This window comes from Rhinatrema bivittatum, chromosome 3 (assembly GCF_901001135.1).
Source record: "Rhinatrema bivittatum chromosome 3, aRhiBiv1.1, whole genome shotgun sequence".
Taxonomy (NCBI): domain Eukaryota; kingdom Metazoa; phylum Chordata; class Amphibia; order Gymnophiona; family Rhinatrematidae; genus Rhinatrema; species Rhinatrema bivittatum.
In genome coordinates, this window is record NC_042617.1 from 571,530,078 (window position 1) to 571,546,680 (window position 16,603).

The 16,603-nt window shown below is 43.3% G+C and overlaps 1 protein-coding gene across 1 annotated transcript in view; it reads left to right on the forward strand.

The window, feature by feature from the left end:
- The window catches only part of ESR1 (estrogen receptor 1), an 829,643-nt gene that overhangs the window by 667,543 nt on the left and 145,497 nt on the right, over positions 1 to 16,603 (forward strand). Inside the window, exon 7 of the mRNA XM_029596558.1 lies at positions 10,249 to 10,382. Within this exon, the coding sequence (XP_029452418.1) occupies positions 10,249 to 10,382 (134 nt within the window). The remainder of the gene's footprint in view (positions 1 to 10,248; positions 10,383 to 16,603) is intronic.

Below are 16,603 nucleotides of genomic sequence, written 5' to 3' on the forward strand. Positions count from 1 at the left end.
AGTGGTTGCTGATGAAAACTTCCATAATGCAAACAATTATTATGATCGGTGGTCTTTTTATATATAAAGTTGTAACTAATTTACTACCTTCATCATGGCATACTAGAATGTCCAAAAACGTTTTTTCTCTATAACTATAATTCATGGTAGACTGTATATTGTCATTACACGAATTAATCCACTGATAAAATTTCTACAATTCCTCAGCCGTCCCCACCAGAGCCTGCAAACGTCATCTATGTATCTTACCCATACTTTTATTTTTTCTCTAAAAGGTGAATTATCGATCCAACATGATTCAAATTCAGACATATATAAATTTGCCACTGATGGGGCCACGGTACAGCCCATTGCTGTTCCCTTAATCTGTAAATATAATTGTTTTTGAAACATAAAAAAATTATCACATAAAGGAATTCTTGCCAACTTCACTATTATCAGGCCCATACAGTAAACTGCGCAGGAGAGCCGGTGCTCTGAGGGAAGCACTGCTCTCCCAATGCGTGCCCAGGTACCTCTCCTGGGCACGCGATTCAGTATTTAAAATAGGGCCCGCACTAATAAGGAGGGTGTACAGAAAAGCAGTTTTTTCTGTTTTTCTGTACACTTGCCCGCTGCTGTCTGAAATTAACTCCTGCCTTTGGCAGGAGTTAATTTCTAAAAGTAAAATGTGCGGCTTGGCCGCACATTTTGCTTTCTGTATTGCAGGTGACTACCTAATAGGCTCATCAACATGAGGCCTCACCTGGAGTACTGTGTTCAGTTCTGGAGACCGTATCTACAAAGAGACAAAGACAAGATGGAAGCGGTACAGAGAAGGGCGACCAGGAAGGTGGAGGGTCTTCATAGGATGACATACGAGGAGAGATTGAAGAATCTAAATATGTACTCCCTGGAGGAAAGGAGGAGCAGGGGTGATATGATACAGACCTTCAGAAACTTGAAAAACTTTAATGATCCAAAGACAACGACAAACCTTTTCCGTCAGAAAAAAATCAGCAGAACCAGGGGTCACGAGCTGAGGCTCCAGGGAGGAAGACTAAGAACCAATGTCAGGAAGTATTTCTTCACGGAGAGGGTGGTGGATGCCTGGAAAAGGAAGTGGTGAAGTCTAAAAATGTGAAGGACTTCAAAGGGGCATGGGATAAACACTGTGGATCCATCAAGTCTAGAAGGTGTGAATAAAGAGGAGGCAGCAAAACACTGCACGGAACGGCAGTAGCCCCAGAGGCATTCACGGAGCGGGATGCCAGTGGTTGGTGTTCCGCCTTCACGGAGCGGAGGGATGGAGGGCTGCCATCTACAAAAAACAAACAAAGCAGGGGTGGGTAAGAGTATAGGGCAGGGGTGTGGCCTGCTTGTTGTGGCGGTTGCTACCCCTGATTGAGCTGGATGTCACTTGGATGTGGATACGGCGCTGCTCTCTGCATTGGTGGACGGGTGGAAGGGAGTTGGGGCCGGAGGGTGCTGGAAGCCAATAGTGACAGGTGGGAGGGAGAAAAAAGGGGGGGGGGGGGGGAGAAATGGATAAACTGCGTGGCTTGCTGGGCAGACTGGATGGGCCGTTTGGTCTTCTTCTGCCGTCATTTCTATGTTTCTATGTTTCATTTGCATGTGATGAGCGCTATTAGTTTCGGGTGGGGGGTTGGCCGTGCGTTTTCCCCACACTATTACCCCTTACTGTATAAGGGGTAATAATAGCGTGTCAAAAACACGTGTCCAAACGGGGGCTAACAGTGCGCTCGGCCGAGCACCGTTCTGTATTGGCCTGATTGAAAGATGTGGGTACAAGATGTGGATGGACCTGTTGTCTTAAAATATTAGATATGATATTTAAGGCTTCATCTTGCAGAATATTAGTGTGTAGTGAACAGACATCTAAAGTGACCATTATACAGGAAACAGGAAGCTCAAAAGTGTGCACCAGACTTCAAAAATGACTTGTGTCTCTTATGTATATTGGCATTTCTGAAACAAAAGGTTTTAAAAAGTAAACATATATTGCCAATGGTTCTAAAATCTATTCATTGGCAGACACAATTGGTTATCCCGGTGGTTTGTTGAGTGTTTTATGAACCTTTGGCAACATATAGATTGTTGGCACTGGTGGATGTTGAATATTTAGGAAACGAAATTCCCTTTTATAGGAAAACCTGCCTCCACAGCAGTACTTATAATCGTTTTTATAACTGCTTGTAATCTCTTGGTAGGATCTTTTGACAATAATTTATAGCACTGCTCATCTAGTCTGCCCAATTTAATTCCTGTTGCATTTACCTAGGCTTCAGTTGATCTCTGTCCTTCTTTTCTCTCCTTCACAACCCCTGAGCATCCTCTGTGCTTATTCATGCCTTCTTGAATTCTGTTCCTTTTTGCCTCCGTTACTCCTGCATGAACAAAATTAAAGACCTGTATTAAGATGATTAATACATGCACTGTGATATCTAGTGCCAATAATTTAAAATTGTTGCCATGAGACAGTTATCTGCAGATTTGCCATGAATAAACAGAATTACCATTACAATATAATATACCTCCCCTACCAAAACAACCCTAATTATCAACACTCAAACAGTAACAATCTTATCTAGGGATGTGAATCGTTTATCTGACGAATGAAAATATCGGACAATATTTTCAATCTCGTCAGATATCGGGGGGTCCCCGATAGCGATAGGAAAACTCACAATTAATTTCATGGGTTCTTTTATCATTATGGGGGGGGGCGGGAAGAAAGGGCACTTACAAAAACACAGCTTGACCCTTTAAAATTAGTTCTTTAGTATCCCACCAACACCCCCCCCCAAAGTTTTTAAGTACCTGGTGGTCCAGTGGGGGTCCCAGGAGCGTTCTCCCACTGTCGGACCATCAGCTACCAGTAAAAAAATGGCGCCGATGGCCCTTTGCCCTTAGCATGTGACAGGATATCCGTGCCATTGGCCGGCCCCTGTTACATGGTAGGAGCAATGGACGGCCGGTGCCATATTTAACCTCACTCGTCGTATTCATAAGAACATAAGAACATGCCATACTGGGTCAGACCAAGGGCCATCAAGCCCAGCATCCTGTTTCCAACAGTGGTCAATCCAGGCCATAAAGACCTGGCAAGTACCCAAAAACTAAGTCTATTCCATGTTACCATTGCTAGTAATAGCAGTGGCTATTTTCTAAGACAATTTTATTTATTTATTTATTTATTTATTTAGAGTTTTTATATACCGGCAATCATGAAAACATATCTTGCTGGTTTACATCGAACAGGAGTGCATTATAAACAAAAAACTAGAACTGTGGTGTCCGAAAGTACAGTTACATTTAACAAGGGTAGCCGAACTTGGAGAAGGAAGAAGAGAGGAGAGAAAAGAGATGGTTAAACAATATACAATTTAAATATAGTATACAGAATAAATGTTATATACAAGAGGAGTGGTGTTTTATAGGGATGTGAATCGTTTTAGGACGATTAAAATTATCGTCCGATAATTTTAATATCGTCTTAAACCGTTATGGAACACAATACAATACAGATTCTAACGATTTATCGTTATAAATCGTTAGAATCGTGAGCCGGCACACTAAAACCCCCTAAAACCCACCCCCGACCCTTTAAATTAAATCCCCCACCCTCCCGAACCCCCCCAAATAACTTAAATAACCTGCGGGTCCAGCGGCGGTCCGGAACGGCAGCGGTCCGGAACGGGCTCCTGCTCCTGCATCTTGTCGTCTTCGGCCGGCGCCATTTTCCAAAATGGCGCCGAAAAATGGCGGCGGCCATAGACGAAAAAGATTGGACGGCAGGAGGTCCTTCCGGACCCCCGCTGGACTTTTGGCAAGTCTCGTGGGGGTCAGGAGGCCCCCCACAAGCTGGCCAAAAGTTCCTGGAGGTCCAGCGGGGGTCAGGGAGCGATTTCCCGCCGCGAATCGTTTTCGTACGGAAAATGGCGCCGGCAGGAGATCGACTGCAGGAGGTCGTTCAGCGAGGGTTCCGGCGCCTCGCTGAACGACCTCCTGCAGTCGATCTCCTGCCGGCGCCATTTTCCGTACGGAAAATGGCGCCGGCCATACGCGTATGGCCGGCGCCATTTTCCGTACGAAAACGATTCGCGGCGGGAAATCGCTCCCTGACCCCCGCTGGACCTCCAGGAACTTTTGGCCAGCTTGTGGGGGGCCTCCTGACCCCCACGAGACTTGCCAAAAGTCCAGCGGGGGTCCGGAAGGACCTCCTGCCGTCCAATCTTTTTCGTCTATGGCCGCCGCCATTTTTCGGCGCCATTTTGGAAAATGGCGCCGGCCGAAGACGACAAGATGCAGGAGCAGGAGCCCGTTCCGGACCGCTGCCGTTCCGGACCGCCGCTGGACCCGCAGGTTATTTAAGTTATTTGGGGGTGGGGGATTTTATTTAAAGGGTGGGGGGTGGGTTTTTAGGGGGTTTTAATGTGCCGGTTTTTCGATTTTTCGATTTTTTCGATTTTTTAACGATTTTTTCACGATTTTTCACGATATTTTACCCCCCCAAACGGCAACAATACGATTCCCTCCCCCTCCCAGCCGAAATCGATCGTTAAGACGATCGAGGACACGATTCACATCCCTAGTGTTTTAGGAGTCATTGGAATGTGTCATTGGGTTGTGTCCGGAAATGCTTGTTTGAATAACCAAGTCTTAAGTTTTTTCCTAAAAGTTGGGAGGCAGGGCTCCTGTCTGAGGTCTGTAGGAATGGAATTCCACAAAAGAGAGCCAGCTGTGGAGGTGGCGCGATCTCTTATGGTGATGTGTCTGGTCGTTTTCGCTGGGGGAACTTGGAGGGAGCCTCTATAAGCATCTCTAGTAGGTCTGGTAGAATTATGTGTTTGGAGAGGGAATTGAAGATCGAGAGTGGTAAGTTGATGTATAGTTTTGTAGGTGATGGTTATGGCTTTGTACATGATGCGGAAGTAGACTGGTAACCAGTGAAGCTCTTTCAGGACGGGGGATATGTGGTCTCTTTTCCTTGCGCCTGTCAAGATTCGGGCTGCTGAATTTTGAACCATCTGTAGGGGTTTGGAGTATGATGATGGTAGACCTAGCAATAGGGAATTGCAATAGTCTAGTTTCGAAAAAATGACTGCTTGGATGATCGTTCTGAAGTCTTGAGCGTGGAAAAGAGGTCTTATCCTTTTCAGGACCTGAAGTTTATAGAAGCAGTCTTTGGTTGTTTTGTTGATGTGTGCCTTGAAGTTTAGCCGGTTGTCTATTATTACTCCTAGGTCTCTAGCTTGTGTGGTAGGCAGATTGGTAGGAAGAGAACTGTTGGAGGTGTTGTTCTCAGGAGAGATGAGTAGGATTTCAGTCTTAGAGGAATTTAAGATGAGGTGTAGGCTGTTGAGTAGTTGTCTGATTTTTTTGTGGCATGATTCCCAGTAGTCAAGAGTATTAGAGTATGTGTCTTTGATAGGGATGATGATTTGAATATCATCTGCGTATAGGAAAAACTTTAGATTGAGGTCGGTGAGAAGTTGGCAGAGAGGAAGAAGGTAAATATTGAATAGAGTCGGAGATAAAGACGAACCTTGTGGGACTCCTATGGCAGAGTTGAATCTTGAGGATTCCTTGTTTTGGAGTTTAACTTTGTAACCTCTATTGTTGAGAAAGGTTTTAAACCAGGAAAGGACGGTGCCGCTGATTCCTATGGATGACAACTGGTTAAGGAGGATAGCGTGGTTGACCGTGTCGAACGCTGCGGACAGGTCCAGCAAGATCAATAGGTATGAATTTCCTTTGTCAAGGCCCAGTAGGATATGGTCTGTCAAAGAGATAAGGAGGGATTCTGTGCCTCGATTTTTTCGGAATCCGTGTTGTGGGGCGAAGAGAAGATTGTTGTCTTCGATGTAGTTTGAAAGTTGAGAGTTGACTAGTCTTTCCATGATCTTGGCGATGAATGGAAGGTTAGCTATTGGGCGGAAGTTGTTAGGGTCCTTCGGATCAAGGTTGGGTTTCTTTAGGAGTGGTGAGATTGAAGCCATTTTGAGATCATCTGGGAAGGATCCTTGGGCTAGAGAGCAGTTAATGATGTTTGTCAATGATGTGGCTATTGTGTCTGGAATAGATAGAAGTAGTTTGGTAGGGATGTGGTCTGCGGGGTGAGACGAAGGTTTCATTCTTCTCAAGATGGCATGTATCTCAGTGGAAGAGACGGGCTCAAAAGTGTTTAGGCTGGAGTTTTTGAAGGTTGGGTGTTGATATAATGGAAAGGCGTCAGCGGTATTGGAAGGCAGTTGAGTTAAAAGATTGTTGATTTTATTTTGGAAAAACTGAGCGAGTTCATCAGCTTTAGACTGTGCCATGTCGCAGGGGATTTCTCGCGGTATGGTTTGAGTGAGGCTGGAGACATAAGCGAAGAGAGCTTTAGCATCAAAGACCAGGTTGTGAATCTTAGATGCAAAATAATCTTTTTTTGATTTTGAGGTGAGGGCTTTGTACTGATATAGTGTGGATTTGTATGAAGAAATGGTGCTGTCACAAGGGGTTTTACGCCAAGTCGCTTAACTTAATTAATATCAGGTAATGAACTTCTCCAAAAACGTATCCAATCCTTTTTTAAACACAGCTATACTAACTGCACTAACCACGTCCTCTGGCAACAAATTCTAGAGTTTAATTGTGCGTTGAGTGAAGAAGAACTTTCTCCGATTAGTTTTAAATGTGCCACATGCTAACTTCATGGAGTGCCCCCTAGACTTTCTATTATCTGAAAGACTAAATAACCGATTCACATCTACCCGTTCTAGACCTCTCATAATTTTAAACACCTCTATCATATCCCCCCTCAGCCGTCTCTACTCCAAGCTGAAAAGTCCTAACCTCTTTAGTCTTTCCTCATAACGGAGCTGTTCCATTCCCCTTATCATTTTGGTCGCCCTTCTCTGTTCCTTCTCCATCACAATTATATCTTTTTTGATATGCGGCGACCAGAATTGGACACAGTATTCAAGGTGGGGTCTCACCATGGAGTGATACAGAGGCATTATGACATTTTCTGCTTTATTCACCATTTCCTTCCTAATAATTCCCAACATTGTTTGCCTTTTTGACTGCCACAGCACACTGAACCTACGATTTCAATGTGTTATCCACTATGACGCCTAGATCTCTTTCTTGGTTGATAGCACATAATATGGAACCTAACATTCGGGTCGATACAGTAAGGCCGCTTTAGAAAGAGTGCGGCAGTGCCGGGCGCACCCTCGTTTGCCGCACGCACAGTTCTGATCACATACAGCTCGATACTCTATTTAAATTGCTTGCAAATGCAAGCCGCGTCTACGAAGCATTAGGCGAAGGTGGTAGGAAGAGCTGCGTTAGTGCCCGGCACACCTGCGGTTGCCGCATGCACAGTCCAGCTCACCTACTGCTCGATCCTGTATGTAAATAGCTTGCAAATGCAAGCTGCGTCTAAGAAGCATCCATGAAGCGTTAGGCCCGCGCAACCCATTTTACTGTATAGAGCGCTATACAGCGCCTATACAGTAACCTGGGTGTGCGGGCCTAACGCTTCACGGACACGCTGGTATCTGTAATTTCAAATGACATTTGAAATGACAGGTACCAGGAAGTGGACGGTTCTCCGACGCTCGGGATTGTCAGCCCTCTCTCCCCTCCTCCCGAAGCAAGGCGCGAAAAGCAGCCTTGCTCCGGGAGGAGGGGAGAGAGGACTGGCAGTGTATAGCAACGAAGCGACTTACTTTTTTTGCAGCCCCCCTCCGAAGACGGACATCAGCGAGGACGACCGCGGCTCCCCTGCCTCCAGCTGCCCGCGAAGATGGACGCACGGGTGAAAGCGGCCCCTGTGTGTGCAGTTGGGCCGCTCAAGATGTGACGTCACATGCCGTGAAGCCAAACGTCGTGACGTCACGCCTTGAGCAGCCCAATTGCACGAACAGGGGCCGCTTTCACCCGTGCAGGCGTCCATCTTCGCGGGCAGCTGGAGGCAGGGGAGCCGTGGTCGTCCTCGCTGATGTCCGTCTCTGGAGGGGGGCTGCAAAAAATGTAAGTCGCTTCGTCGCTTTATACTGCCAGTCCTCTCTCCCCTCCTCCCGGAGCAATCACCATCAAAGAATGTTTTTGGTGCGGGTATGTCCCTGACATCCTCCTCAGTAAAAACCTAGAGAATTAATTTAGTGGTTCTGCTGTTCCTTGTCTTTCCTGAGCACTCTTTTTACCCCTCACTCCCTGACAGTTTTAATGCATCAAATGTACTTGAAAAAGTTGATATTAGTATTTTTTTACCTTTACGGCATAGTTCTTTTCAAATTCTTTCTTGGCCTGCCTTAATACTGTTTTATATCTAACTTGCCAGTGCTTATGCTCTTCTCTGTTTTCCTCATTTCAATCTGCCTTTTAGTTTTTCAGAGATGTCCGCTTGGCTTCAATTTCACCTCACTATTAAACAATGCTGGCTGTTATTCAGTCTTCCTTCAACCTTTGTTAATGCATGGAATACATTTTGTCTGGATTTCCAAGATGGTATCTTTAAAACAATGTCCCTGATTTATTTAAACTTTTAATGTTTTTTTTCTAATCTCCTCATTTTATTGTAGTGTCCCTTTGTAAAATTAAGTGCTGCTGCAGTAGTTTTACTTGGTATCTGCCCTTTAGTAATTATGTCAAATTTAATTGCTTTAGGATCCAAAATAAATAGATGGTAGATATGCATCTAGGAGAGAGGTAGTTATCACTCCATTTACAGAAGGAGAGTTCATATAGAACTATCATAAAATGAACAAGGGAATGGGGCATCCTAGGATGTTAAGAGAGCGCAGAGATGTCCTGACCCGCACTACAGATGTTCCTATTCAATCGTTCTTTTAAGACAAGAGTAGATAAGTGGAGGTTGTGGGAGGAGGGAAGAAGCAGGTAAGAAGTCAAATTGACCATGGTTTTGAGTAAATTGATGAAATCCCCACGAAAGGAATGAATAGTAGAGTAACTTGAATCCAGCATGTTACAAAATCCCAAGACAGCATGGTTTTACTAGAAGGAGCAAAACCGTATTTGTGAAGCCCTCTTTCAAATACCTGGGCAAATAGCGATATCAGAAACTGAAAAATATAGCCTCAAATGTAAGTATAAGCATATCATGCGATCTCAAAAAGAAAAATCAAAGTCTTGGTCACAAAAGAAAAACCCAACAAATCAAAACAAAGAGGCCTCAGGACTGACCCTGGTGGCTGAAGGAGCAAGTGCCGTGCGCCACCGTGCGGAAGATTCTGGGGTCAGTCCCCCAGCCGGCTACGACTGAGGTTGCTGTAGAGACAGCCTTCACGGTGCCTGGATGGAGGGGGGTTGTGGTGGCTGTATTCAGGACCCATGATAAGACGAGATATACTGGGGGGGCTTTTAAATAGGAGTGAAAAATCCCTGGGTAGTTGCAAATGAAGTTCATGGTGCCAAATCCCAGCCCTGGCTCTTAATGAACTGAAAGTGCAGAGAACCTTGCTGAGGCAAGCAACAACAAAGGACTCAGGAACCAATGGTACCTCCCCCAAAGACTGAAAAGTAGATAGTTCATTGCTACTGCTTTCATGCTGCATAGCCCTGCTTAATTTTTCAAGGCAAACAGAAAAACAAAATCATACTCTGCAAAACCACTCAGAGAAGGCTAATAAAATTCTACCAAATATGATAAGGAACTCCCAAATATAGGTATCGATTCACCCATTTAGCAGCTGGTAGACAGGCGGAGGCAAATAGCTATTCGGGAGGGTGGCGTGGATCTTAGTGGATCCCCAAATTGAAGCAAATAGGCCAAAACAATGGTCAGTAACCCTGATATTTGCTGATGTCACTGGGACTCCATCAGTACCAAGGACTACAAAGGAAAACTTGTTATGTTTCTGGCCTTTTTGTGCCAGGTCTCCTGAGATAATGTTTCTCTGTGCCCAGCAACTTGGAAGTTCATCCAGTAATCTGACTTTAAGTCTACAGGAAAATCATTGTACCAGCACAGATCTGAAAACCCTTGGAAGATATGTGTCTGAGACAGAGGGAAACAGAACAGGCATAACTTCTCCACTTAGGGCCAGCGTGTCCTAAGAAGCTGGGGAAGGGCTGAGGGAAGAAAACAAAAGGGAAAAATGCCTATTAGTCTAAAGAGTCTAAAATGTCTATTACAGCATCGTTTTTTTGCTTTTTTTTTTTTTTGTAAAAATAGAAAAATATTATTTACTGTGGATGTTATCAATATTTCTTTGAATGTTTTCATTCTTACAGGAATCAGGGAAAGTGCGTGGAGGGCCTTGTTGAAATTTTTGACATGCTGGTGGCCACAGCTAGTCGATTTCGAATGATGAAAATACAGAAGGAGGAATTCATGTGCCTCAAGAGCATCATTCTGCTTAACTCTGGTGAGTGTCCTGCAGCCTGGTCTTACACCTCTAAAAAGAAATGGGTGAATCGAACCTTCTAGAAGCACATGCACTGACTCATTTTTTTCTGCAGGAAATCTGCATCCATTTGTATTAAAAAGATGGTAAGTAAAATTGTAAATATCTGGAAAACGCTAGGTACTCCTCTATTCTTATGAAAAACATATGTTCAGCTTTCCTGTGTTCCAGAAGTGTCAAAACAGTTGTAAAAATGCTAGAAAGGAATGAGAACTGTGCATACAGTGACAGATTTGGGTTCTAGCTGCCCCTGGATGCTATAGATACTGCCGTTTCCCACCTTTCCAGTGGTAGCTATTTTCCCTGGGCAAAAGCCCATGGTAGCATTTCAGTGAACTGGATGTTGTGTCACAGCCATCACTGCACAGTGAAAGCTGCAGAGGTCGACTGATACTGGCAAGAACCTCTCTGGCCCTGCACAGACCACTGGGGCTACAGAAATCAGCTTATGTCAATAGGATATGTTACTCTACTATCTAATCAATGCAAGTAATGGGATTTTTGTGGCCTGGATTGGCCATAATGATTTGCAACTTATGAGATATTTCACTGTCTCTTTCTCCTCTCCTCTTAATTATCATGTCTTTTTTTATTTCCGTTTGATACTCTGTCTTTTCCTATCGAAGATGCAAGTGATTACAAAGAAAGATTTAAATTGCAGCACATAAGTAGAAAGGAAAGGTCACAAAACACAAAAGAATGTAATTGAAAATTGAACAATTGGTACAGCTAGCAATACACAGTGTACATAAAGCAAAGAATCAGTAATTACATAGTGTAAGGAGAATACACAATTGTAAATTGAGCAATGCAAGCAGTAGAAGTGGGGATACACTAATTATTTTAGATGAGAACACAATTTTGTCATCTTGAAGTGAGGGAAACTTCTACCTTATGGGGAGGACATAAGGATCAGAAGTAATGAGGGAGTAACATCTGCTCTAGAGTTTAGGAGAAGGCTGAATAGCCAGATTTTAATATTTTTATAAAAGGAAGGGTTTTCTGTCATGTTTGGTGAGATTTTGTTCCATAAATTGGGTGTGAAGCAACTGAATACATGAAGTCTTGTGTAGGATAGCTTTGTTATTACTAGTGGTTATAGTGGGAGAGGGTGAATAAATGGGCATGTTGGGAGAACCAAAGTCACTGGGGTGTAGGTGGGCAGTATTTGGGATAACTCTGCTAATGCTGTTTGTTTCAATTATTTGAATTTTATTCTTCTGTCAATATAAAATTCAAATTTTTCCCTCTAATCCATATTGAAATGAAGTAATTTTGCAAATATGTAAGTAAATCAGTAATGTGAGAGACTGAGACATGAAGTAAGATTTGGATTTGGAGGCATATGGGAAGTCTGGGAAGAGAATTGTGTGCAGTAGTTAAGAGGGCAATAGGGGTATGCATTCGTTCCCTACGAATTGGGAATCCGCAACGTATAGGGCCCTATTCGTTGTATTCGTGGGGAACGTATCACGATTTCCTACGAATACAACAAATCTTCGCCGAATTATTCAGCCGCCTAAAGGAGCCAATTTAAACAAACCCCCCACCCTCCTGAACACCCCCCCCCCCCAAGACTTCCAAAACTCCCTGGTGGTCCAGCGGGGGGTTCGGTAGCCATCCCCTACACTCACACTCTCGGCTGCCGGTTTCAAAATGGCACCGATAGCCTTTGCCCTTAAGAACATAAGAACATAAGAAATTGCCATCCTGGGTCAGACCAAGGGTCCATCAAGCCCAGCATCCTGTTTCCAACAGAGGCCAAAACCAGGTCACAAGAACCTGGCAATTACCCAAACACTAAGAAGAACCCATGCTACTGATGCAATTAATAGCAGTGGCTATTCCCTAAGTATAATTGATTAATAGCCATTAATGGACTTCTCCTCCAAGAACTTATCCAAACCTTTTTTGAACCCAGCTACACTAACTGCCCTTACTATGTCACAGGGGCTACCGGTGCCATTGGTCAGCCCCTGTCACATGTTAGGAGCACAAGATGGTGCCGATGGTAAGTCTTGGGGGGTCAGGAGGGTGGGGGGTTGTAGTTAATTTAAAATTAGCGGGGAAACAAATAGGAATTAACATATAAATGTATCGGGGGGCCCCCTTGCTGAATGCAACGTATCTGCCCCCCGACGAATACGAATCCCGAATGCAACGTATGGCGTCCCTCTGCACATCTCTAGAGGGCAATACCGAAAGCAATTTCCATGGGTAAAACAGCATTTACCCATGAAACTGAGGTTCTCATTTTTGCCCAAACTTACCAACTACATCTAATATTGCCAAAGGAGTGTAGAAAGAGTTTAGGGAGATTAATTTTTCCAGAGCAGGCTTTTGCTTTGATTATGGGTGCAAACCCCAGAGATGTTATGTTTGGTAGCTTGCGGGACCCTCCCATGAACTGCCGCAGACACTAGCATCAGCCCGCCCCTACTTTTGTTGTGAGATGCCACTGGACTTCCTCCACATGGCAGGATGTCATCAGAACTGCCACCTTCTAACTCCCTCCATAGGTGTGCACACCCATCACCCCATTTTTAAAGGGCTCACAGCAGGAAAAGGCTGTGGTGCCCATTGATGACATCACCTTCCTTAGCCCTATATATATAGGACTTGTCTGATGTCCCTACCTTGCCTCAGCAACAGGTCCTCCTACCTTGAATAGTGTGAGTTGCCAACATCTATCATCTCCCCAGCCTGCCTTGCCTCATCTAGCCTTGCCTCATCTTTCCAGCCTCATTTACCTTCCCTTGTCTCTCCAGCCTGCCCTGTCTTGTCAAATCTTACATCTTCTTTCCAGCCTGCCCTGCCTTGTCACCTCCTGTCTCCTTGCCAGCCTACCAGTCCTTCCATGCCAGTACTCTCTGTCTGCTCTTCGTCTACCTTTCAGACTGGCCACTGTATCTGATACCTTGCCTGGTCTCTGACTATCCCGATTTCAGCCTTCTTCTCGCCCCTTGCCTAGACTCTGACTATCCAGATTGCCACCTGCTTCTGACCCTTGCCTGGCCCTGGACCTCTATCTACATCATCTCACAAGTGGGCCCCTGGAAACAGAGAGCTCAACCTGTGAGGAAAGGGGCTGGTATAGAGACCAGTCTCTTGCCAGCAAGCCTCCATCAGCTGTCGATAAGGGCCTATCGGGTTCACCCCATAGGCTGCCCCAACCTCCCCACAGCCACTGGGGTTCACAATGCTTGCAACAGGTAAAGGTACTCATGCAGTTTGCCAAAATTTCTGGCACTTTCAGTTATTATCCTCTAAGAGAATAAAGGTGGATTATTGCCCACTATGAGAAAAAGATAATCATGATCCCATAATTTTATGTGGGAACAATAAGAAAATAAAGAGGTATAAAGAATTATGAAAGTGTCCTGTAGCCTGTATTTTACATCGTGCTTTCTTTCCCCTTCTCTCTCTCTCTCTCACTCGCTCTTTCTATCTGGGGAGTGATAGTGCTACTGAAGATTATCACTTATTTACATTTATATCTGATACGAGAAGCCCAGGAAAGAACAACTGTTTATCTCAATATCAGACTTTTTTATTCTCAAACATTTCAGATTTACTACTTAGAATAAAACAAATTCTTATGCTAGGTAAGAAATGTACTACAATTCTTAAAACAGCATATACTTATAGAGGTCAGTATTCGAAAGCCATTTAGATGGATAACTGAAACATTAGCCATCTAAATGGCTTACCTGGCTATATTCAGCCTTTATCCAGCTAAATTCTAGCCAGCTAATAAGTTAGGAGGTTAGAATTTAGCTGGATAAATTGGGAGCGTTCCGGGGCGTAACTGGGAGGAGTTAAGTTAGCTGGCTAAGTTAAAAAGCTAACTCAGATATTCAGTTAGCCAGATGACTTAGCCGACTATGTCTGGTTAGGTGAAAGAGCTGTCCTAAAGTTAGATGGCTATAGTTAGCCAGATAATTAGTTAAGATAGCCGGCTATATTCAGTTGTGCAGCTGCATATTATAGGTGAACTCAGGGCCATACACATCAAAATAACCTTGACTTGCTTAGGAGGTTATTAATAAACTGTGTGAAATGTCCCATAACTTTAAAAGATTACCATCAGTCTCACCACTGGAGATGTCTGTGTTGCTGAGCTGTGAAAGAAAATCATAGTTCATGGAGGCTGTCTCTAGGATGGAAGCACACATTAGTGGTTCAGTTGCTGGCTGGCCTACAAGGACTTATTTGATCCCTGGAGAAAGGAACTACAGGTTCAACTCGAGCTGCTAGGCAGCAGGCAGGAGACTCTCATATGCAGTGACCTCCAGTATGCTGAAGCTTGTCCATTGGGCTGTAAGGAGGGGCAGAGAGCAATGGTTCAGATGTCATCATCTAGTGGTGTTAATGGATTATCATCACTGCTGCCATCCTGAGCCCCTCTCCCATGCTCTTTTCAAAACCAGGATATGCATATGAAAGAGCATAGTCAAACAGGAACACAAAATGGGGTTTCTTCACTTTGAACTACTGGACTCTCCCCCAGTTGAGACTCTCTGTCTTGGAGGGTTCATCCATTCAGCCCAAGACAGCTCTTGACCAGGCCGCGAGAAAGAGTTGACCAGCACTGATGACCTGACTGATAATGTCTCCTTTCTGGTTTGGATGATTCAATCTCTGGGCAGAACTGCTCTTCTGAAGGTTTTAGAGTTGCTCTTACACACACATACACACATCTGTTCTGTATTGCCTTAGGTCAATTCTATTTATGGAGAGAATTTCATAATCTTTCATAGAGGCCTAGTTAAATAGTGTGTGCTGGCAGATCAGATAACTCAACCACTTATTGCTATCCTAGCCAAATTTCATCATCTCTGAGTCTCTGCTGAAATACAGGTCAGAATTCATATTTTGCTGCATACAATAGTGAAACTTCAGATATCCTCCTACATAGAAATGTATTATAATATGTTATAATATCTATTGCTGAGTGATTTCATTGTGATTTGTCTGCCCTAGATGTTTATTTTAGTTTGTATGCTTATTTTTTTTTCTTTATTTTTTTTCTTTGTAAACCACCTAGATCTTTATATAGGTGGTATATCATACAAATAAACAAAAATATACAGTAAAATAGGAAAAATAGGGTAAATGACAATGTTAGACTGGTAGTATAGGATGTAGAGTATGACCAAATGCATCTATTTATTTATTTATTTAGGGGCATTTCTAAACTGCAAGATCCATATTGAGCTGCTCTGTGGCTCAGCTAGTTAGCCGAAATAAACTTATCAGGCTAATTTAGCCTAGATATTCAGTGGTACAGTTGCACCACTGAATATATATTGAAATTAGCCGACTAAGTATATCTGGGTAATTTTAGGACAGATGTATGGGCTGACCAGACAGCCAGATAAATTATCTGGCTAACTCTGAATATCAGAGTTAGATTGCTAACTTAGCTTCTCCCAGTTACACCCCTGAAATGTCCCGACTTATCCGGCTAAAGTTTAGCTGGATTAAAAGTTATCTGACTAGTATTTAGCTGGATAAGTACACAAATATTTATCTGGATAAATGCTTTTGAATATGGACTTCTGCAGGTCCGAAAACCTTGTTCCCTGCAAGATGCATCATAATTTAAAACAGACATATGAACAACACAATATTACTTTAAAAAACTTCATCATAAAAAGTACAATAATAGACAGATAAAAGTTATAGCAACCCCCCATTAAACATCTAATACCTGAAATCCATAATTAATAATCACCAAATGCTAGGTGAAAGAAATGGGATGTAACTTTTCCTGAAAGATAAATAATTTTCTTCAAAGATCTAAAGGAAGCATCTTCCAAAGAATAGGGCTAACAACTGAAAAAGTGCAGGCCTTAATAATAGTTAGACAAGTGTAGCTAACAGCTGGACACAATGTCTCATTTTTCCTACCAACCGAAGTTTTCTAAATATAACATAAATTTAAAGGAGGTCACTCAAATATGTAGGACCTAGATTGTGGATTGCTTAAAAAAGTAGTATTAGTAATTATCTATTTATTTATTATTATTTGTGAGTTTTTCTATACCGAAGTTTGGTACAAGCCTTCACTCTGGTTTACAATTGTAACAACTTTTACAGAGATAACATTAATAATATTGATAACAAATAACAGTCATAACGGGGAAAACAATAAGTAATAAATAACAGTGTAAATAATA